At 50.4% G+C, this 19,176-nt stretch overlaps 1 protein-coding gene across 5 annotated transcripts in view; it reads left to right on the top strand.

The window, feature by feature from the left end:
- The window catches only part of VAV2 (vav guanine nucleotide exchange factor 2), a 153,946-nt gene that overhangs the window by 89,833 nt on the left and 44,937 nt on the right, over positions 1-19,176 (top strand). For all 5 annotated transcript variants that reach the window (XM_076355387.1, XM_076355385.1, XM_076355386.1 and 2 more), the window contains exon 3: positions 10,414-10,472. In XM_076355387.1, coding sequence (XP_076211502.1) covers positions 10,414-10,472 — 59 coding nt within the window. The remainder of the gene's footprint in view (positions 1-10,413; positions 10,473-19,176) is intronic.

The following is a 19,176-nucleotide window of genomic DNA, read 5'->3' as shown; positions in this document are numbered from 1 at the left end:
AGAGACAGAGCATCCAGCCAGCCTGGCGTTTAATCACACGTCCCTCGGATCCTTGGTTTCAGTCTCATGTGCTGCTACACACTGGTGCCGAAATAGTTTAGCTTAATATTTAATTAATGCTGTTCCATATCATGAAGAAATGTGAGATCGGCTGGTGTTACCTTAAACTGCACAGTTGTGGCAGAGGCTAATGACTCATTTCCAAATTCGCGTTCAGAGGTGCTAACAAGCTTTTCCCATAAATAGTTTTTGGATATCAAGGCTTTTCATTTTACTTCCTTTCTTATGCTAGTGCTTAACAGTTGCCTTATTTCCTGTTATTTGCAAGTTCTGTGCAAATTGATGGGGCCAAGCTGAGCCAGGGAAAGCAGTGGAGATGCAGGGAGGCATTTTGTGGGAGGAGGAGGTGTGCATGGCCACTCACCCCTGCACCTCCTGCCGAGCACTTGATTTTTTTCTGTTCAGAGGCAGTACTGGCTGTTGGAGGGCTAGATGTGCACGGCAGTTCCCAGAGGTCCTGGGGACCCTCTCGTAGTCCGCTGCCACGGGCAAGCTTATCGTTCAACCCATCCTTAGCCAGGACCTTTGCAATAGCACCGGGTCGCTTTTGCTCGGTCCCGGTGCTGGACGCATAAAGATGCAATTTCACTGTCTCTTGTTACCTTCTCCTGTCTGGCAGAGATGCTTGCAGAGGCAGCATCTCTCTGAGCCCTCATATAGGGTAGGCTTGTCCTTGCCCTGGAGTAGGGAGCAGGGAACGGCTGTCCCCAGGCAGGAGAGAAGCACGCAGCAGCTCGCAGGCAGCTGGGTGTGTTTGCAGCAGGCACAGCTCATCCGTGCCCTGTAAATCCCCGCTGTTTACAGGAAACCAGTTGCTTCATTTCACCCAGAGCTTCCTCCGGGCCATGCCCTTGCCTTGGCTTCGTTTCTGCGCTGCCTCCAAGCCCAGGGTGTCTGTGTCACGCAGCGTGGTGGCACCTACCATGCTGTTGAGTTTGCTGCAAATGAGTGGCTTTGCTGAGTGTAGCCCTCGCTGTCCTCTCACCCTGTGCCCTGAACTCTTATCAGCACCCATGGGTGCTGCTGAGCTCTCCCTAAGGGCTGAGCTTGCTGCTTCGATTGTTTTGGGGCCATCAAAGGAAATCTCTATTCCCATGTTCAGCTGGAGGCACTTTCTCAGTTCATGTCTGTTGGCTTTGGTGTTAGCTCACTTGAGAAACTGCTTGGGTTCCACGTCCCGTCCCGTCCCGTCCCCCCCCCCCCCCCGCTTTTAAAGTCCCATCAAAGCCAGCTCCTCGCTCTAGTCATTGCCAGGCTATCAAATAGTGACAGTAAAAGTAACCGAACGAGACAGCAGCTCAGTATCCGTGTCACAGGAGAGAGGCCATTAAGTAGCAGAATAAGTATTTATTGCTGTTGTATTAAGAAACTCGGCAGCATAAAGAAAGCACTGTAGTTTCAGGGCATTAATTTCTGTGCTTGGGAGTTGTGGGCGGTGTGGGGCACGGCACAGCAAGACCGCGGTCGGGCTTGCTTGCAGCTCTCCGTGCTTCTGCGTTTTGGGTTGCTTTGCTTCTGCCCTCTCTTGTCTTTGTATGGTCTCCGTGTCCCGGGGAAGCAAGGAGCCCTGCTCTGCCTTGGTCCTGGCTCAGCGTGTTTGCTGTGGGATGGGGATGTCCGTCTCACGAAGGAGCACAGATGCCTCCTTACGCACAGACATCAGGGCTTAGGGTCCCCTAAGAGATGTGTGACAATGTTCCCTCCGCTACTCAGCTGCTCTGCAATAGAAAAAGACAGATTGGTGTCTTAAATATGGGAGAGGGGGTGTGTACATCTGGGAAGCTTATGATGGTGTGATATAGCGCAGAGCTTTTCTACCAGTAGCTGTAAATCCATCCCAGTTACTCTTTTCTCCTCCTTGTCAGGGGACGTTGCTGGTTTTGCAATGACTGCCCGCTGTTGTAAGGCTACACGATAGCAGACAATATGCCGGCCCCAAAGAGCTCAAAATAAACGTGTTAGAATGATACAAGTCCTGTTCCTACTGGAAATCAGCAGAGGCTTTGCCAGTGACTTAATATTTGCATCCCCGACACGTAACGTGGCCAAATCATGGGTTTAATGCTAAATAATGCTGGGTTTAATAACCCTGTTTTAAAAAGATCAGCCAAACGCATGCGGTGTAATGGCAGCGGTGCTTGGAGCAGCACATTACAGCTAATGGGCTCCACGGCGCAGCGGTGCTCTGGAGGCGGGGGAGCTGCCCATAGCCCTGGAACATCCCGAGTTGTCAGAGCCCTGATACAGGCAGAGTCCCGGCTATAAATCAGAGCAGCTGATGGGAGTGGTGGTGATTTTACAGCAGCTGAGGATCAGGTCCAGAAACTCCCTTTCCTTTCTCTTCCCAGGGTCCTGTTTCTCTCTTCTTTTCTAATGTAATTTATCGTCTGTGATTGACCTGTAGATGGAGGTTGCTCCATGGAGAGCTGCTGGCAGTGCCCGCGGCACCATGGGGAGCACGGGAGCCAGGAGAAAAATCTGCTTCTCCCCTTTGCTCCTTCTCTGCTCCCGCATTGCCCCTTTCCCCCTCTTGAAGCCTTGGGGACGGTGAGGGGGGTTAAAGGCGTTGAGCTTACTTACACTCTTATTATACAGAAGTGTAATCCAGTGCTTATCAAATATGGATTTGTGAGGGTCCCCTGAGGACATGGCAGCCACAGATTGCAACTGCAAAGGGTTTCTGGTTTGGGACATGGCTGCTCTGGGCTCCCTCGCCAGCGTGGTGAGGCTCACCCCTGCCCCGTGCCACCGGCGGGGCTCGGTGCCGGGGCCCTGGGGAGCAGAGCCGTGGGCATGGGAAATGCTTCTGGTGCCCAAACGCTGCTGGACTGCCAGGCTGGCTGGGAATGCACTTTAGACCTTTTTAGTCAGATCTGTAATATTTGCTACACGTACTCCGGCTTTTCGTTGGTAAATGTTCCAGCGAAGGCAGCCTTGCTGGGGAGTCACTCCCTCCCCAGCTGCCTCGGAAGGAAATAATGCAAAACTTTGGTGCGTGTTCCTCGTGCTTTCTCAAAGGATTGTTTGGTTTTGATAAAGATGCTCTCGCCTGGAAAGTGCATCTCTGACGATGGGCTCTCGTTAGAGGGGTTAACCTCATTATCTTGAGAGGTGTAATCGCTCGTCTCTGTAGCGCAGCAGGGACACCCCTGACACGGGCACTCTGAACTGTGGCTAAGGACAATCTCTGTCAGATGTTCACTTGAGATTATTTTAACCCTTTGCTACTTCCACGACCAAGGATCCCTTTAGAAAAGGAAGGAACGTGTACGTCTAGCCTTCCTTGCTGAATTTGAGAAGCAAAATCTGGCTTGTACCTGGTTTTCCTGCATCCAGTTTGCAGATTGGAAGTCCAGCCCAGCAGTCCAGCCCTGATGAAGCACGTGGTCCTAGCATCCCTGGCCAGCTCTCCACCGAGCCACTCTTTGGGCTTTAGGATGATATTTGCTACTTCCTTGAGAACATGATGTGCACACACATCTTTGAGGCCAAGGGATCGTCAAACCCAGAGGGGTGCTGGAAGCTGGGCAGTTTTGTTGTTCCCCACCTGCTCTGGCAAATGGGTTTTGCTTTACATTTCTGGTTCTTCCATCTCCTGTGATTGATGGGTGCTCTAAAGCTCATTTGCAGCTCCATAACAACGTCACCAGTTGCCGATATTTCAATAAATCAAGGGAGTGGCAGTCAAGGATCCCTGGAAATGGGTATTTGTTGAAGGAGGGAAGAGGCTTTACCATACCTCCATCGCGGAGTTCCCCATCTGTTGCGTGGTCCTTGTAGTGAAATATGGTTGAGAAGCCTGCCGCGGACACACCGGCATGGGAGGACTTCCCTGGCTTTGATTTACAATCCTTATCAAATATGTATCAGCTGAAATCTGCTCAGCTGGCGCCTCTCCAAACACTGCATGCCAGCAAACACCGCTCTTCCCCGGCATGTTGCCTTTCCGCCTGGCACAAGTGGGAATGGGAGGCAAAGCCATGGCATCCCTGGGCGAGGGGAGAGGAGCCGCAGGGGAAACGGTTCAGGCAGGCACATCCGACCTGGAAAGGCACAATCCAATTGTCCAAATGGATTATTGTTTAGTAGCCCTCGTCCTCAGCAGCCAGCTGGGTGGATGAGATCCAACTGAGAGGAGAGAGCCCTGGGTGTGGGAAAAATCAAACTGATTGATCCCATAACGGGGCTCTGCCCGCCCTTCGCATCCTAAGGAAATAAATCACCGCAGTCTGATTTCCTCCTGCCTGGCTCCGGGGCTGCTGCTCTCCTGCCGTAGCCATGCACAGCGATGCTCTTCTCGGGTACCGGGTTGTATCAGGAGATGTTGATTTAAGGAATTCCCAGCAACATCTGTGGGATGCTCGAGAGGCAGCAGCCCCAGCTGCGCGGTGTCCGGGGAGAGGGCTGGAAGGCAGCTGTAGGTTTAACGTGTGCTGCACACGTGCTATAAGGTCTTGCAGGTTTACGCACTAGGCAACAGCGCGCACGGAGCACGAATAATTGATCCAGAGTGAGCAGGTTGTGCTTTGTGTTGGCTCTCACGCTCAGGTCTCGGCTGCGCTGACTTTCCAGGGCTGGTCTAGGTATGAATATGGGAGAGGCGTACGCAAACGGAGGAGATGGGAGGCTGAAAACTGCTGGTGACTGTTTGGTTTGCAAATACCCGATGCTGGTTGTGCGCAGCCTGGTGCGTGTGTGCGGCTGGGTGGAAAGCGCTGGGAGATGCCCCAGGTGGGCAGAGATGCTCCTCAGCAGGTGGAGAAGAGCAAACACGAGCTGACCGGCCACCTCGCCACCCACGGCCATGGGCACCAGTGCAACAGTGGGAGAAAATACAGGGTTCTCCAGCACCTCAAATGGGAGGCAACTGGGGCAAATCCTGCTTGCTCTTTTGGCTTCTTTTATTTTAGCAGCCTTGTCCCTGGGACTCTTCATATCAGTGTTTTTACTATTGGATGCCATTATCCAACTCTGAAATAATTTAGCCAGCTCGTCTCTGAATTTGGGGTCAGGTTTCTACCCACACAGAGGCTGGGGATGTTTGGATTTGTTTTTGCCCTTCAGGACTTCAGGGGCAAACGAGATAATTACTCCGTGTAATCTCAGGCTCTGAAACCACCTTCCCCCCCAGAAGAGTATGTGCAGAAGTGGCAGCATCGAGGTCTCTGCCCAGACTTATCACTGCTGTGCAGGGCTCCTGATTTGCTTAGAAGTAAATATTTGCTTGTTCTGAGGACGCACGACCTTGCTGGGGCTCGGCATGGGCTGTGAGCCTGGCAGCAACCCCTGCAGCTCGCTCGGGCTCTGCAGGCACGCTCATGGAGCGCAGAGAGCTGGGGAGCTCCTCATACGCAAAGTGTGCTCCAGCCCGGCGGGGTCGGCTTGTTTTTTCAAATAAGGAGAGAGTTTATTTGAGCGTTTTCTAGATGCACAGAGATACCATCGGCAATAAACAATGCTGGAGGAAATAGAAGAGCAGTAAGCGTAATAATTTATTTTTTGTTTCGCTTTAGTTTATTTTTAAATCTATAATTCCTAAAAGAAAGTGTTGGTAGTAAGGAAGAAGTGGTGGATTTCATATGGGCTTTGGGTTTTGTTTTTTTTTTTTCTTTTCAAAAATCCCATTTCTTTACTCAGCTGGGTTTTTTGCAAAGTGACCAGTGAGGAACTGTGAGGAACCCAGTTTGAGACTTGATTTTTTTTTTTTCTTTCCCTTTTCCCAAGAAGTGCAGAACTTGGTGCCTTTTTAAATCAGGGTCTCCACGAGACCTCTGATGCTCAGCCTCTGAAATCACGTGCATGGCCCTTGTGCTCCGTTTCTGGTTCTGTTGGTCTCGTCAGCAGTGATCTCATCCCGTGCCGCGTGCTGGTCGGTAAATGATCAGCTGGGTGACGGGATTTAGCGCGTGTCTAAAAATACAAGGCAAACTGGAATGTCAGGAATGCGAAGGGCATCCCTCACCTTGCACGGTGAAACCACCAGAAATTTCCCACTAGCCTTTTGCAGGTCAACTGTAGAGAAAGTCTTATCTGTACATCACCTGCACTGCATTCCTTTATAGCTCCGTTTCTGGCATCTTATTGTCAGCGGGATGTTATGCATAGCTTTATGGTAACGTTTGCATGCTGAATGCAGTTTTCTTGGAGGAAATAGCATTGAGAAATGGGTGAAGAAGTAATAATAATCTGCCTAAGCCCCCGTTGTTTAAGCCCACAGCCCTTCTTCTCCCGGAAGACAAACACACAGATAAAAGTATAGTTTTCCCAAGCAACGCGTTCAAATGATTTTGCTAACCCTCTCGTCTGCCGGTGCTGAGCAGGGTGCTTTCCCCCCAGGACGTCGCTGCCTCGGGATGGGGCCGGGAGAGCCCCCAGCGCTGCCCCAGCTGGTGCGGTGGCACGGCACTCGGGTGTGATGCGGTTTTGGTCATCGTAGCCTTTTGGAGTGCGGTTCAAGGGACCAGCACATTTGGAAGCTATTGCTCACAGCTCCCCGTGAGCTCCAGGAGCACTTCCAGGATGCAGCAGCCTCATTTCTACTAGATTCCCAGTTTTGAGCAGCGGGTTAGTTTTAAGAGGGGAAACCCAAAGGTCTGAGCTTATGAAATAACCAGCGTAAATCTGAAGGGAACTGGTACCCCCCGGCAAGAAATCTTTTTTGGTTGTACCATCTGCCTTGGGAAGCAGAGCATCTGCGTTTCCAGCCTGCCATAAAAGAAAGGGGAGGTATAAATAACCAGTGAACTGCAATTCCACCTAGTGTCATATCTGCATTAGTTGTACTAACGTGTCCTCGTGTTGCAGAAGCAATGAAAAGCCTCAGATGAGATCAGGGGCCCCTCGTGCCAACTGCTGCGTGGGCGCGTAACAACGCGGATCCTGCCTGGCCTAATAGAAAACGATAGCCGGGAGTGGCAGGAAAATATTACTGGGTTTCTCTGCAAGTAAGAAGCTGCTTTACAGGGAAAATGAGACACAGTTTAGCAAACACTTAAGGATTGACTTACTTTTAAGAATGTTGTTTAATCCTGTTGAAATTGAGAGGATTACTTACGCTTAAACGCCTGCTTAAGCACTTCCCTGGCTGGGGGCTGGCAGGCTGGAGCACAGGAGCTGTGAGAGCAGCTGGGGTTGCGCTTGGCTTTTCTTGCTCTTGGCTACTGCCTTAGTGGGAGTTGTTGTTGGAAAAATACTCCCCGATACCGGGACAGTTACAGTCTTGCTTTCGGAGATGCCAAGCTTCGTGGAGGCTCTTTGTACCTGATCCCTCAAAGGGAGTCGCTTTGCTTAAGTACCTGAGCATCGATTTGGGAGCCTAAGCGTAGGCAAGCGCGTCTGTGCACGCTGGCTCGTTGCTGGAACCAGGTCCCGGGCTTTGATGTGCCAGGATGTTCAGCACTTGGGGCTTTTCATAAAAGAACAAAGCAAAAATTGTTGGCGTGGAGAACAGTGCGCTTTTCTCTTAAATTTCCCTGGAAGTTAAACCCTGCGGTATAACTGTCTGATTCATAAACTGATTTTTGTACTTTATAAGTCTAATAATAGACCGCAGAAGAGACTCATTCAATCAGTCTAGGACTTCCCTTGGACTATATTAAGCCCTGTAGAGCGGGGCTGGGGGCTGCCAGCTGCCTTTCCAGCCTCTGTGCCCCGTTTGGGCTCGGCGTTTACAGGTACCACTTGCCGGCAGCAATGCTCTGCCTTGACGAGTCCTGGAGCCTTTCATGGGTGCTAATGAACCCAGTCCCACCTCCTCTCCCAAACTGGGGAGAATTTTAGAGGCAGGAGACTGCATCACAGAGAGATTTCACAACGTGCCCGGAGTGGTCTTTTAAGTTGCTGACAATTTTGGGTGTAAGACCTGATTTCTTTGACTCCCGGTTATGTTTTAACCTGCTTTCTCCTGTTGCTGTTCATGTCATTTCTACAGGCAAAGCCAACTTTAATTAAAAATGCAGCTTGAAATGACAGTGCGCACTTGAGAGTGCTGGGAGGGACATGGTTCGTATGGAGCATGGAGCTCGCAGGCAGGGTTGCCTTCTCCTTCCAAGGGGGCTCAGTCCCTTTCGCTTTCCCCAGAGCAGGTTTGCTCATTGAAGCCTGACATTATCAGAAGCCACGTCTTTGCTTCACGCTCCTCAAAGCCAGAGCAAATGAGACACCAGCCAGAGATAGGGGTGTGAGAGGGACTCGGAGAGCCAGGCTTGCTTAACACCTCCCCGAAATGGAGGTGGGAATCTCACCGGCTGGCGCTGGCAGCTTGCAGCTCGCTGGCAGGAGAGCACATGGCTGAAGGACCTTTTCCAGAAGGGACCAACCTTTCTCCGTGCTGCTTTTTTGTTAGATTACAGTAAAATGGGGAACTTAACTGCATTAACGTTCGTGGCACTAAATTTCTGCTTGAGAAAGTTCACAGTTTCTCTTCTAGTTGCACAGTAATTATGGTCTGTAGTCAGTGGCTCCAGGGCATCCCTGTAAAACCAGGCATGCCAAGGGTGGTGGTCTGGTACCTATCCAGATGGGCTCTCAAGAGTGAGAAATAAGCCAAAATATACTCGTGACAGCAGTAGCAAAAGCAATGCTTTGCCTAATTAAAAAAATTTCCTTATCCACGTCCTCTGCTTAGAGGGAACTTTCAGGGGCAACACCTTAAAAAAAAAGATGTGGAAGGCTGCTTTGGTAAAGCCCTTTTTTGCTGGAAGCATTGCGTAGGGGCAGTAAAGCGTCCGAGGTGCGAGGAAAATTCCGTCGTGCTCTGGAGCTCCTTTCTGTGTTGAACTCCCATTAGTGACATTTTATACCAGGGAGAAACTTGGCCACGTTTTGACATTCACAGAGTCTCGTTGGCCTTGTTGAATAATTCAGCACCTCTGTTCTCCGTGTGAAAGTCAACCGCTAAATGCCAAACTGTGGCAGCTCCTTTGTTGCTGCCCCGGCTTCGGGTCCATGCATGTGGCACCGGAGGCTGCCAGCCAGGCTGGAATTCATGGCAATGGTAAGAGAAAACAGTCCTGGAGCAATTAGAGGGATGAAGATCACAAAAGTGCGGACAAGACAGAGTTTGGAGCAGGATGCCTGGGATCTGCCGCAGCAGGAGGAGCTCAGGCTCCAGGGCAGTCCTGGGGAGCTGCGTGCGTGCATCCCCTGAAACGAGCCTGGTGCTTGCGTGCCTCTCGCAGAGGGAAGGATTTGCATCAGGATCCTTGATGCAACTCTGGCTGATGTTCTGGGATAATACCGTGGGAGGGAGGGAGGCTTTGAGTACCAACGGCAGCCCCAGGGGAGAAGTCAGGCGCTTACTCGCTTAGGGCATGTGCTCCCCTGGGTGACTGATCCGAAGGTGGCTTAGCAAGCCAAGGAAGCATCCCTCAGCGGGGGCAGCACGCAGTCCCTAAAGAAAGCAGCTCTAACGGGTGCCTCACGGCTGGGTTGGGTGCAGGGCAGCTCCAGACAGGCACAGCCCCCGCGATGGTCGGGTTTGTATGCCTGGAGGAGAGCAGGGGGCCCTGGACAGCAGGGACCGCTCAAAAAGTCCTTTATCTGTGTCCTGGACGCAGGCTTCTCTATTCATTCCAGTGGACGGGAAACCAGTCCAAAAATAATAGGTTTGTTTTTTCAATCTAGCTTTGAAATGATGAATATGAGCAAGAGTAAAACATGTTTTATATCTATAAGGGACTAAAACCATTCTTTGTTTTCACTGAAAATTCTGCATAGCAATTAAAACTGCCATCAGAAATGGGAGTTTTCAGAAAAAGCTGGTGGCTTTACTGTTCCCGATTGTGATGCTGATGAAAATATTTTGTTGTTGAATCACTTCTGGCTGTTTTCTGCCAGAAAAGGGCGACAGTTTGCATGCACCTCTGACAAACTGATGATGCATCTTTATTGAAATGCACGAAGTCAAAACCATTCAGTCTTGGCAACTTTGCCTCAATAAGGTCATTTTGTGTGGGGAGAGACGAAAGGAGTTATAAACCTTTTGTAATAAAATACAAAGTAAGAGGGTTTTTTCAATGGTTCTGAGTGTTGCACAAAACCTATTGGAGCAGGTCTGGACGTATTATATGCGCGGCAGGATGGAGTTTCCTCGGATGACGCTGTTGAATGGATATCTCTGTAGCTGAGGGTTAAATGTCTTTTGTGCTCAGTGGTAAAACCAAAAGCGGTGTTTGCACCGATATTGTCCTCCAAGCCCTGATGGTGACGTACTGTGACACTGATGGGGGGACTGGAGCGCATCCATTTCAGTGGGTGTTCAGGTCCAAATACCGGGCTGTGGGTCCTTGAGTTCCCACCAAACCTTCCTCTGTCTTCAGTAAGCACACCAGCATCTTTTTCTCTCATTTCCAGGTGATCTCTGCAGTATCCAGACTCTCCTTCCACAGTATTGCTCAAACCAAAGGAATTAGGTAAGAGCCTTTCAATATGATGCTTTGAATAATGTTTCTCTGTCTCCCTATCCATATTCCTAGTATTTAATCACATCAGACTCATGAATCACATCAGAAGCATGAATATGGTTGGGATATATTAGGGTTAAACAGACATCAAGGATGCCTTTGGGATGTAGGCAGGGTACTTGTAAAAGCACCTCACCAGCTGCTCAGGAATAGTTTACAAATAAAATAAGTGAAAATGTAACAAGTTGTGTGCAGTATGCCTGCTGGGGAGGGTAGCAGGGTGGGTTTTAGTGTCTCTCGCTGGAGGATTTGCTCAGGTCCCGTCTGCAGGAGCTGTGCAGCTGAGGACCGGGACTCCAGGAAAGCCAGCGATGCCCGTCCCTTTTGCCCTGCCCGCGGAGCTGTGGTGTCACCCCGCCGTCCCCACCCCTCACCTGCCCTGCTCCCCGGTCTGTGCAGAAGCGCCCAGGTGGCCTTTCGGTCACTGACAGCTGGGAAATTTCTTCCTGGCTTTGACAAAGGCACATTAGTGCGGAGTGGGTAATGGGGGTTAATCAGTAACCTGACCCTGGCACCCAGGGTGGGCTGCCCTGCTGGCGGGGCTCCTCCTCCTCTGCTAATTGAAGGAGCAAGGGAGAAGGAATTAAAAACAGCAGACAACCCTATTAAGCAGAGCTGTTATCCTGGTCTTTGTTCGATTCCCTGCAAAATTGGTTTGCAATTGGTTTTCTTGTTAGTGTGCATTTTTATTATTAATCCGGCAACATCTTCTCATTAGGACCACAGATATAAGTGGGAAGAGTTCTCAGCCTAAAGCACCTTTCCTCCTTTTTCTTTTTTTTCGGGTTGTGGGTTTTTTCCCCAGCTATAGAACACATTCGCTTCTCTTTGCAGAACGTGTCTTGCTGCTGTTCCGGTCAGGGTGTAGCATGGCATTGGTCTGCGGCTGCATTCCGGGGCCAGCCACAGCCAGGGTGTGGGAACGTGGGCTGGATGGGGCCCCTGCTTTACTTCTAGCCCTGCTGCCCGTGCCCACCACCCCACCCCCCGATTTCCACTGTTTGAACTTATTTTCACTGCCTTAACTGCACTGATATTGCTGGAGGGGAACAGCTTTTCACGTGTGGAGCCTTCCCATCTGTTAAACGCAAATCTGACACATCCCACCAGGACTGGAGGGAGATTCAGGGGGCGAAGGTTTGAGGAATAAAGATGTGCTGTACGTTAAGGACTATTTATTATTAAGGATGGCCCTGAGTCCTGGAGAAGCCTGCAGCGATTATTATTTTAAGGGAGAAGAACATCCAAGGCATTTGGAGGCAGGGAGTAATGGGGGAACCCACGTGCATAAGCTGCAGTGCCTTTGCAAAGGCTGGGTTTAAAGTCTCAGGGCATCGCTGGAAGAGGATGCAATGCGTTACCCTGGCAAAGCCCTTCCCGAGGCAGGGAGGTCCTGGTGTCAGTTCAGAAGATGAATGAGCTGGCCGTCCTCTGGGAAGGCTTTGGCTGAATCACTGTTGTTTCTGTTGAGGTCTCCTGCTGCCGGGGCTGGGCGGGCTGGGCGATAGCTGGGAGCCAGGAGCAGGGAGGCTTTGCTATTCTTGTGGATATGCGGCTTTTTCGCATTCATTTTACAACAAGCATTTACGGTTCCCGCTAAAATCCCTTATCTTGGAAGCCTTTGGCACCATAATCACACACGAATAGCACAGAGCTTAGTGGGTCTTTGCTTCTAACTCTGTTTTCCTGCATGTTAACCCTGCTCCTCCTCCCCATTGCCAGCTCTGCGAGAACAGAAGATGCTATTGCTCCGTTAGCTGGAAAATACCCCCCCAGGGGTGTCCCTTCCCATCACCGCTGTCCCCTGCAGGCAGAGAGCCCTTGCTTTGTCCATTGCTGCACGTTTTTTCCTTTTAATTAGATGATTTCTTGCTACACCATCACAAAAGCCTCAATGACAGAAACTAATCTCAGATGAATTAATTTAGTCTGGGGGAACCAGCCGCAGCTCTGGCTCCCCGAAGGGACTGGCCACGTCAGCCACCGCTGCCCCTCAGCTCACTGGGGTCCCCACCGATGATCGGGGTCCCTACCCTTCCCTCCCCCAGTGAAGATGCTGCCATTGAAATAAATGGGAAAAGTCTTGTTGGCTTAGGCACGGTGCTTAAAAACATGGTAAATACAGTGCAATTAGGATGGTATTGGATTGTATGGTCTTCAAGCCCCGTAGCATGAATGTGGATCTGCTCCAACCCCTGTTTTGGGGTCTAAGACTTCAGGATCACACAAATTAAGAATGAAATAAATCCCCAAGCCTATTACTCGTCCTTAAGTAAGTTTCATGACATGTAGGGTAGAAAAATAAAAATCAATCTTGTATGCTATTCAGTGAAAAAAAAAAGTCTGTCTAATAATCTCTGGATACATAAAACTTGCCAGAGAAACCCTGTTTCACCAAGTAAATCAGATAGCTGTCAGGATAGCTATGTTGAGATGACAGAGTGTTTCTTGCAAGGAACAAGCTACAAGGAGCAAAACATGGCAAAAAATGATCTTGAATGCAATGTTTTGTTTGCAGCCCACTGCTAAGGCTGGGCTTAATCTATTGCAGCTGTAGCTACAGCCCGTGCTGCATCTTTCCTCCTCCTGCTCTGTACTAGTCCCAGTTGCAGGTTTCAGAAGTTCTGCAGAAAACAATGTCACCCTCCAGCACGGTGCATCGCTGACTTCCCTCCTAGCAGGCAACGGTCTCTAATGATTGCAAAAACAGATTTCTCCCTTGCACGAGGCTGTTTGTGCAAACAGCACAGACGACGTTTCCCCGCTAATTAAAGAAGCATGTAGTTGCAAGGACCACCGCACCGCACTGGGTTATTTTTTGGATAGTGCCCCGTGCATAGGAAGACCCTCGATGATAGAAGGTTTATTGGTGCCTCCTAGGAAAAGGCACATTTTCTGTCTTTAATTTAAGGCATTCAGAGGAAAGATGGTTTTGTGGATAAAGACATGCGCTGAAGGGAAAGCGGATGTGTGAAACTACGTTGGGATCTTGGCTCTGCCCCAGGTGCCGTGCATGACCCTGGGCAAATCCCTCAGTTTTGTATGTCTTATTTTCCCCTCTCAGAAAGGAGGTGAGAAATGCCTTTGTTCACCTGGCTTGTTGGAGACGAGACCTGCCTGCTCGCGTGGGCGCAGGCAGCCTTCGGCAGCGCTGCCTTTTGATCTCGTTTGGGAGCCCAGGTTCTGCAGTAATGTGATAATACCCTTTTGCTGGGGTTGTCATCCGTGCATCGTTTTACAGGGCTGTACGTGGGGACAAAGAAAAGATCCTCGTTGTGCAGCATTGCCCATCAGCTGAGGAGAGGAGATTTTTTTTTTTTTTAATTGTTACTTTTTCTTATCCTCTCCTCCATCTGTCTGGAGGACTGTCAGCAGTCGCAGTGAGAAGTTACCACCGTGTTCCTTGCCCGTGCGTGGCTGCCTCTGAACAAGGAGCCTTTATTTTACAGCCAGGACGCCAGGAGTTTCCACGGCAGACCTGACTCGCGGCCCGTTAAGTCCATTACCCCGTTCCTCACGGTGGCTGGCACTGAGCTTCCACGTCAGGTGGGAGGATTTTGAAGCAGACAGGAGCAGCGTGGTCGTACAGGGGTATTGTGCAAAGGTTCTCCTGTGCATGAGTTTTCATTCCCTTTCCAAGTTTTCTCGAGCAAACTCAGCTCTCTGGAGGACAACAGGACTTCTTGCTGCAGGTCCCAATAAGCCAGGATTTTTTTTTTCTTAAAGCTTTTTTTTTTTCCTTAAGACTTTCTTGCTGCAGCCCTGGCTGTTCTCCATTGCCCGTGGTACATCCCAGCGTCCTCTCGGCTCCGGCCGTCATCCACCTCGTGCGAGTGAGCTCCACCGGCTGAATGTGAGCTGTGAGCAGAGGGGGCATGTGTTTTTTCATCTCCCCAAGATATATGTTTTTCCTGGAAGCAGAGTTTTGCAAGCAAAGCAGGACGTTAAGGAATATTGGCTCATGCTGCCTGCATGCATTTTTAATGTGTGCACAATGAAACCATCTGAAAATGGGAAGGAGTTAGCATGTTCAAAGGCCTTTTACTGAGGTCCTTAATCTAAGTAAACCCTTTGTATATGAACTGAACCTCTCAGTGACTTTCTTCGGAAGGCACTGCAGTTAATAAAATAGATTTAAAAACGTTTGCAAATGGGGAGGAGGGTTGAATCCTATTTGTCAAGAGGAGGTTTTCTCCTGCGGGAGCAGTAGCAGTGCTTTGGCCGGGCGGTGAAGGGAAGGAGAAGGGGATGGTTGTGTTTTCCCCATCCTGGGGGCCAAGGCAGGACCCCCTCGGGTTGGTGGCCGGCCCAAGCTTGTTGGAAGAATAAGTGACATTAGTTTTACCTCCAGGCAAACACAGCGAGGCCAGCCCATCGCCCTGGGCTGAGGTCTACCTTGCATTTAAACAAATAAATAAATAGAAGCCAAAATGCTGATTCTCTTGGCGTTTAACCTCTGCACATCGCATGCCCTGAGGTGACAGAGCAGATTTGCTGCCAGTGGAGGGCAAGCCCTTGGCTGGGAGCTGCCTGTGGCTGGTTTGATCTGGGCGAGAGGTGGCGGGCGCTGTGGATGCCTGCGAGTACATTAGGAGCTGGGAGTTGCTGTTTTGCTTAAAGGAGGCTGGACACGTCAGTAGAGGAGAGGAACCCTCCTGGCTCTCCAAGGGATGGGCTGGCACCGGTCCTGTCGCTCACCTGAGCCCCTGGGTGCCCTCCGCCCCCCTGCAGAGCCGGTGCCGAGCGGGTGTCAGGGACAGGGTGCAGGTAGGCACCCTGTCGAGTGCAGACCACTGTCCAGGCCATCGTGTCTCCATTTTGCCCATCTCTACAATGCAGACGGTGAGTTGGGAGGAGAGAAGCTCAACACTGGGATTAGCCCAGGTTGCAGCCACCTCCAGTCAAGTTCAAGGCAGCTAAATGAGCTGTACTAGCATCTTCCCATCAGTGGGGATTTAACCCAGAGGAGACTTTCCTACCACCCTGCTTTGCCTGCAAACCCCGTGCCTTGCTGACGAGGTTCAGTATTGCTCAGCTTTGCCCAGGTAAACTGTTAAAACAGACTGACGTGCTCAAAATGAAGTTTGCAGCGTTATCATCCCTGGAGTTTCTGTACTTAACAGCTTGCCAATAATATCAGGATGTGTGTGGGGGTGAAAGGGAGGAGGGATGGGAAGGGAGAGTCACAAGCATCCCGCCTGCGCCGTTCACGGGGTTGTAGTATTACCATTCCGAGCGAGCAGTGTTCCTCAGCGCAGCGGTGCCCTCCCTGCCTGCCCGCCTGCAGGAGAGGGGGCAGAGGGGGGGCAAACGGAGCTGGATCTGCATGGGCAGCCTTGAGCCCCTGCCCTGCAAAATGTGCATGTCTCTGCTCCCAGTGTGTGTCATTCACTGGTCAGCTGTGTTTGATCCAGAAACTCCTCCGCACTTCATCCAGCCGGTTCAGAATTAAACCTAGAGTTTTGTCCACATTTCATGACTTCAATCCATTTCCCCGTCTGCCTGAGCCCCACTACGGTGTGGGAGTACCCTTATGTTTGCAGTGAGGGTGACCTTGTGGAGGACACTTTGTGATCCAGCCAGGAAAACCCACTTCTTTGCAAGAGATGGGATGGCACAAGCCCTAGCGTAGCTGATCAAGGAAACGTTCCCCTTGCTGTCCTGGAGGAGAGAAGGGAGATAAGGGGAAATCTTTTATGGAATTTGCAAGGATTCTCCAGCATGATGGAGGCTTCAGGCCGATCAGATTTGATCTCTGCTCCCCCTGCCCCTGGGGATGGTAGCTCAACACAGGAGACAGATCCAGCCATGTGTGAAAATGGCAAGCAATTAAAGTTGCTAACGATTAAGTCCTCAAGTGTCTTCGGGTGAGGAGGTAGTTATGGGACCTCTTCTCCTGTAAGGTTAGTTTTACAAGGACTGTTTTATTCATTGCCAGTGCACTCTCTAATTGCACTCTGCCCATTATTTTTTTTACTGCCGTTGTGTATCCATTGTACCCACTTTAAGTGTTGCTATAAAATAGATGGAGAAGGCTGTGGAAAGAATCCGTGTCTGGAAACACGTACGGTTGCTGTGCAGCGCTTTCCTGTGCTCCAGGGAGTCTGGAACTGGGACCAGTCCTGGGACTGACCACCACTCCTGACCAGCACAACTCCAGAGGTTCAGCCGCAGACCTCGCGAGCGGGGGGTCGAGTGGAGATGGTTTCCCGTGACATGGACGAACCTTCTTTAGGAGTGATCCTGCTTCTTCCTTTGTCAATAAGCAGGATCTTTGGCTAAAAGCAGTTCCTTTCCAGCTAAAAACGTTTTTAACACATTTATTTTGGCAAGTATGTATCCTCACAGACTTGCTCCTAAGAGAGTCTGAAAAATATCATTGACATATTTTCCTGTGCGGCTGCTTTGTAGGCTTGGGAGATGCTGAGGTCACCCCATAAGCATCTGCTAATAAAAGCAAAGGCAGTTTTTCTCGCCCCCTCCCCACCAGCAGCTTTGCATAATGAAGATACAGTTCTGATGTGCACAGCTCTGCTTAATAGTCACATTTTGGGGTGCACCTGCCTTGTCATTGCTCACCGACTTTGGCCGTGTAGTGCTTCCCTCGGGGCTCCTTCTTGTATCACCGGCCACCCTCGCACCATCTCACCTTTGGGTCAGTGCATAGGTTGACAATGAAAGGTGCTGGAAAGGTCTCTCTGAAATACAGTCCTCGCCCCAGGTACGGAGAAGGGCTTCAGGCTTGGCTGGTCCAAAACGGGGGGCTTGGAGGTGGGGGGCTCCCAGCACTGGGAGACAGGGGGGCTCAGGGCTGCCGTGGGCTGTGCCTGGAGAGAGGTGTACTCAGGTGCTCCGGGACAAACCACGTCTCTTTGCACCCCACCGGAGAGGGGGAAGCACGTGTCTTTTTATTCCTTGTGGATCACAGAAAGTGCTGCTCAGCCCAGGTGGTCTGTTTAGATCTGGTTTACGTTGCACAGTAGGACCCCGCTTGGCTGGGACGTGCTGGTGGTGCTTTCGTGCAAACAGCCAGCAGTGCTGGTGCTGGTCTGGAAGCAGGCAGAAATATATATTTAGGTAGGTATTTGTTTTTATTGGCATGTGTTTCATAGGACTACAGCTGCTCAGGTACAGCAGAGAAACTGCTGCTCGGACTGCTAAAAGATTTCCTTGTGCTGCTTTGCTGCAAGTTAAAACCAGGGAAGTTTCAAGGTTTTTGTTTTAACAGAGTGTTTTCCCGAGTTGGGCAATTGCAGAGCCTTGTGGGGATGTTGTTAAATACCGTGGGGCGCGTCCTGGGTCTTTACGTCCTGGCTGTGGTTTATTTTTATGCTCCCCGGGTGATCGGTGCCATCTGCCCAGAGTGAACGTGCCCTGAGCTTGGGTGAGTTGCACTGGCTTGCCGGGGCGAGGGCTCTGGCCGTCTCCCCCCGTGGTGGGTGCAAACCCCCTGCCGCGGTGCTGGGCTCGGCAGGGCACTGCTGCAGTTTCAAACCGGTGTCTGAGCTGCAAGAGCATCTTTCCTCCTCCCCGACCTTCTGCCTGCGTGTTCCTGGTGGAACCAGGGCCACGGGGACGTCCCACCGGGAAGGAGGGATGTCCCTGCTCACTACACTTGCCATTGATTTTCAGCCACGGCGTTTTCAAATCTGGTTTTCTTCTGAGTCAGAGACCTGGGCCAAATCGTTTCCTAGTGATTGGTTGCACTGTTACCCCAGAGGGTTTTTTTTTCCCCCCCCCTTTCTTTTTGAGAAAGATGTTTCTGGATTCCCCTTTTGATTTTATCCATCTGTTATCGTCAACGTGGAACTGAAGTGAGGAGAAAATCATACCGCTTTCTTGAGTGAATCATTGGTACACGAGAACTTTTAAAAAATGCGATAATGTGTTGAAACATAAAATTATACAAGCTGTTATTTTCTTGTCTCATAGACTCCAGAAATACTTGGTTCAGATTTGAGCTAAAGATAAAGCAGGGCATGCAGCTAACCCTTGGGCACTGTTCAGTGCAGTGTGCTAAATGCTGTAAGTGCTCTTCTGCAAAATCATCATCTTTGTGCTATCTGATGATGTAGCTTGCTGTTTCCCCACTGAATTTCTATCAGAATTAATCTTGTGAGAATTTTTGCAAATTCCAGACCACAAATAAAAGCAAATGATAATTTTTCGGAGGACGTATCTAAAATTTGGCACAGCATGAGGTGCTTCTTTCCAGAGATGAGTAATGTAACACAATAGTATGATTTTAATTAAATTCAGCAGCTTTTGGTATGCTCCGATGTGTCTTGTTCTGCAGGGATAAAATTGATTCCATTCTGCTTTATAAAAATGGCTCTTGGGCTTTCGTAGCGTGGTTTTCATCCATCTCGCAGCACTTCACCAAAATCGTTCCCTGACGCTTGTTCCCATTTCACAGATGGGAACCAAAGCTCAGAGGTGCTGCCCGGGTCGAGAGCGGGGCTGGAGACGCAGCTCCGGGTCACCCCTTTGCTCGCCCCTGGTCAGCTCACAGCCACCTCTTGGTACATCAGTAAATTAAATACTGCTTTAATCTGCCTAATCCCACTGAAGCCGATGACGAATGCATTTTCAGTTGCGTGTAAATGTTTTGCAAAACCACATGGTTTTCTTTGGACAACTCCAGGAGTGCTGC

This window comes from Aptenodytes patagonicus, chromosome 18 (genome assembly GCF_965638725.1).
Source record: "Aptenodytes patagonicus chromosome 18, bAptPat1.pri.cur, whole genome shotgun sequence".
NCBI classification, from domain to species: domain Eukaryota; kingdom Metazoa; phylum Chordata; class Aves; order Sphenisciformes; family Spheniscidae; genus Aptenodytes; species Aptenodytes patagonicus.
The sequence above is the reverse complement of the archived record's forward strand: the minus strand, read 5'-3'. Positions and strand labels throughout refer to the sequence as shown.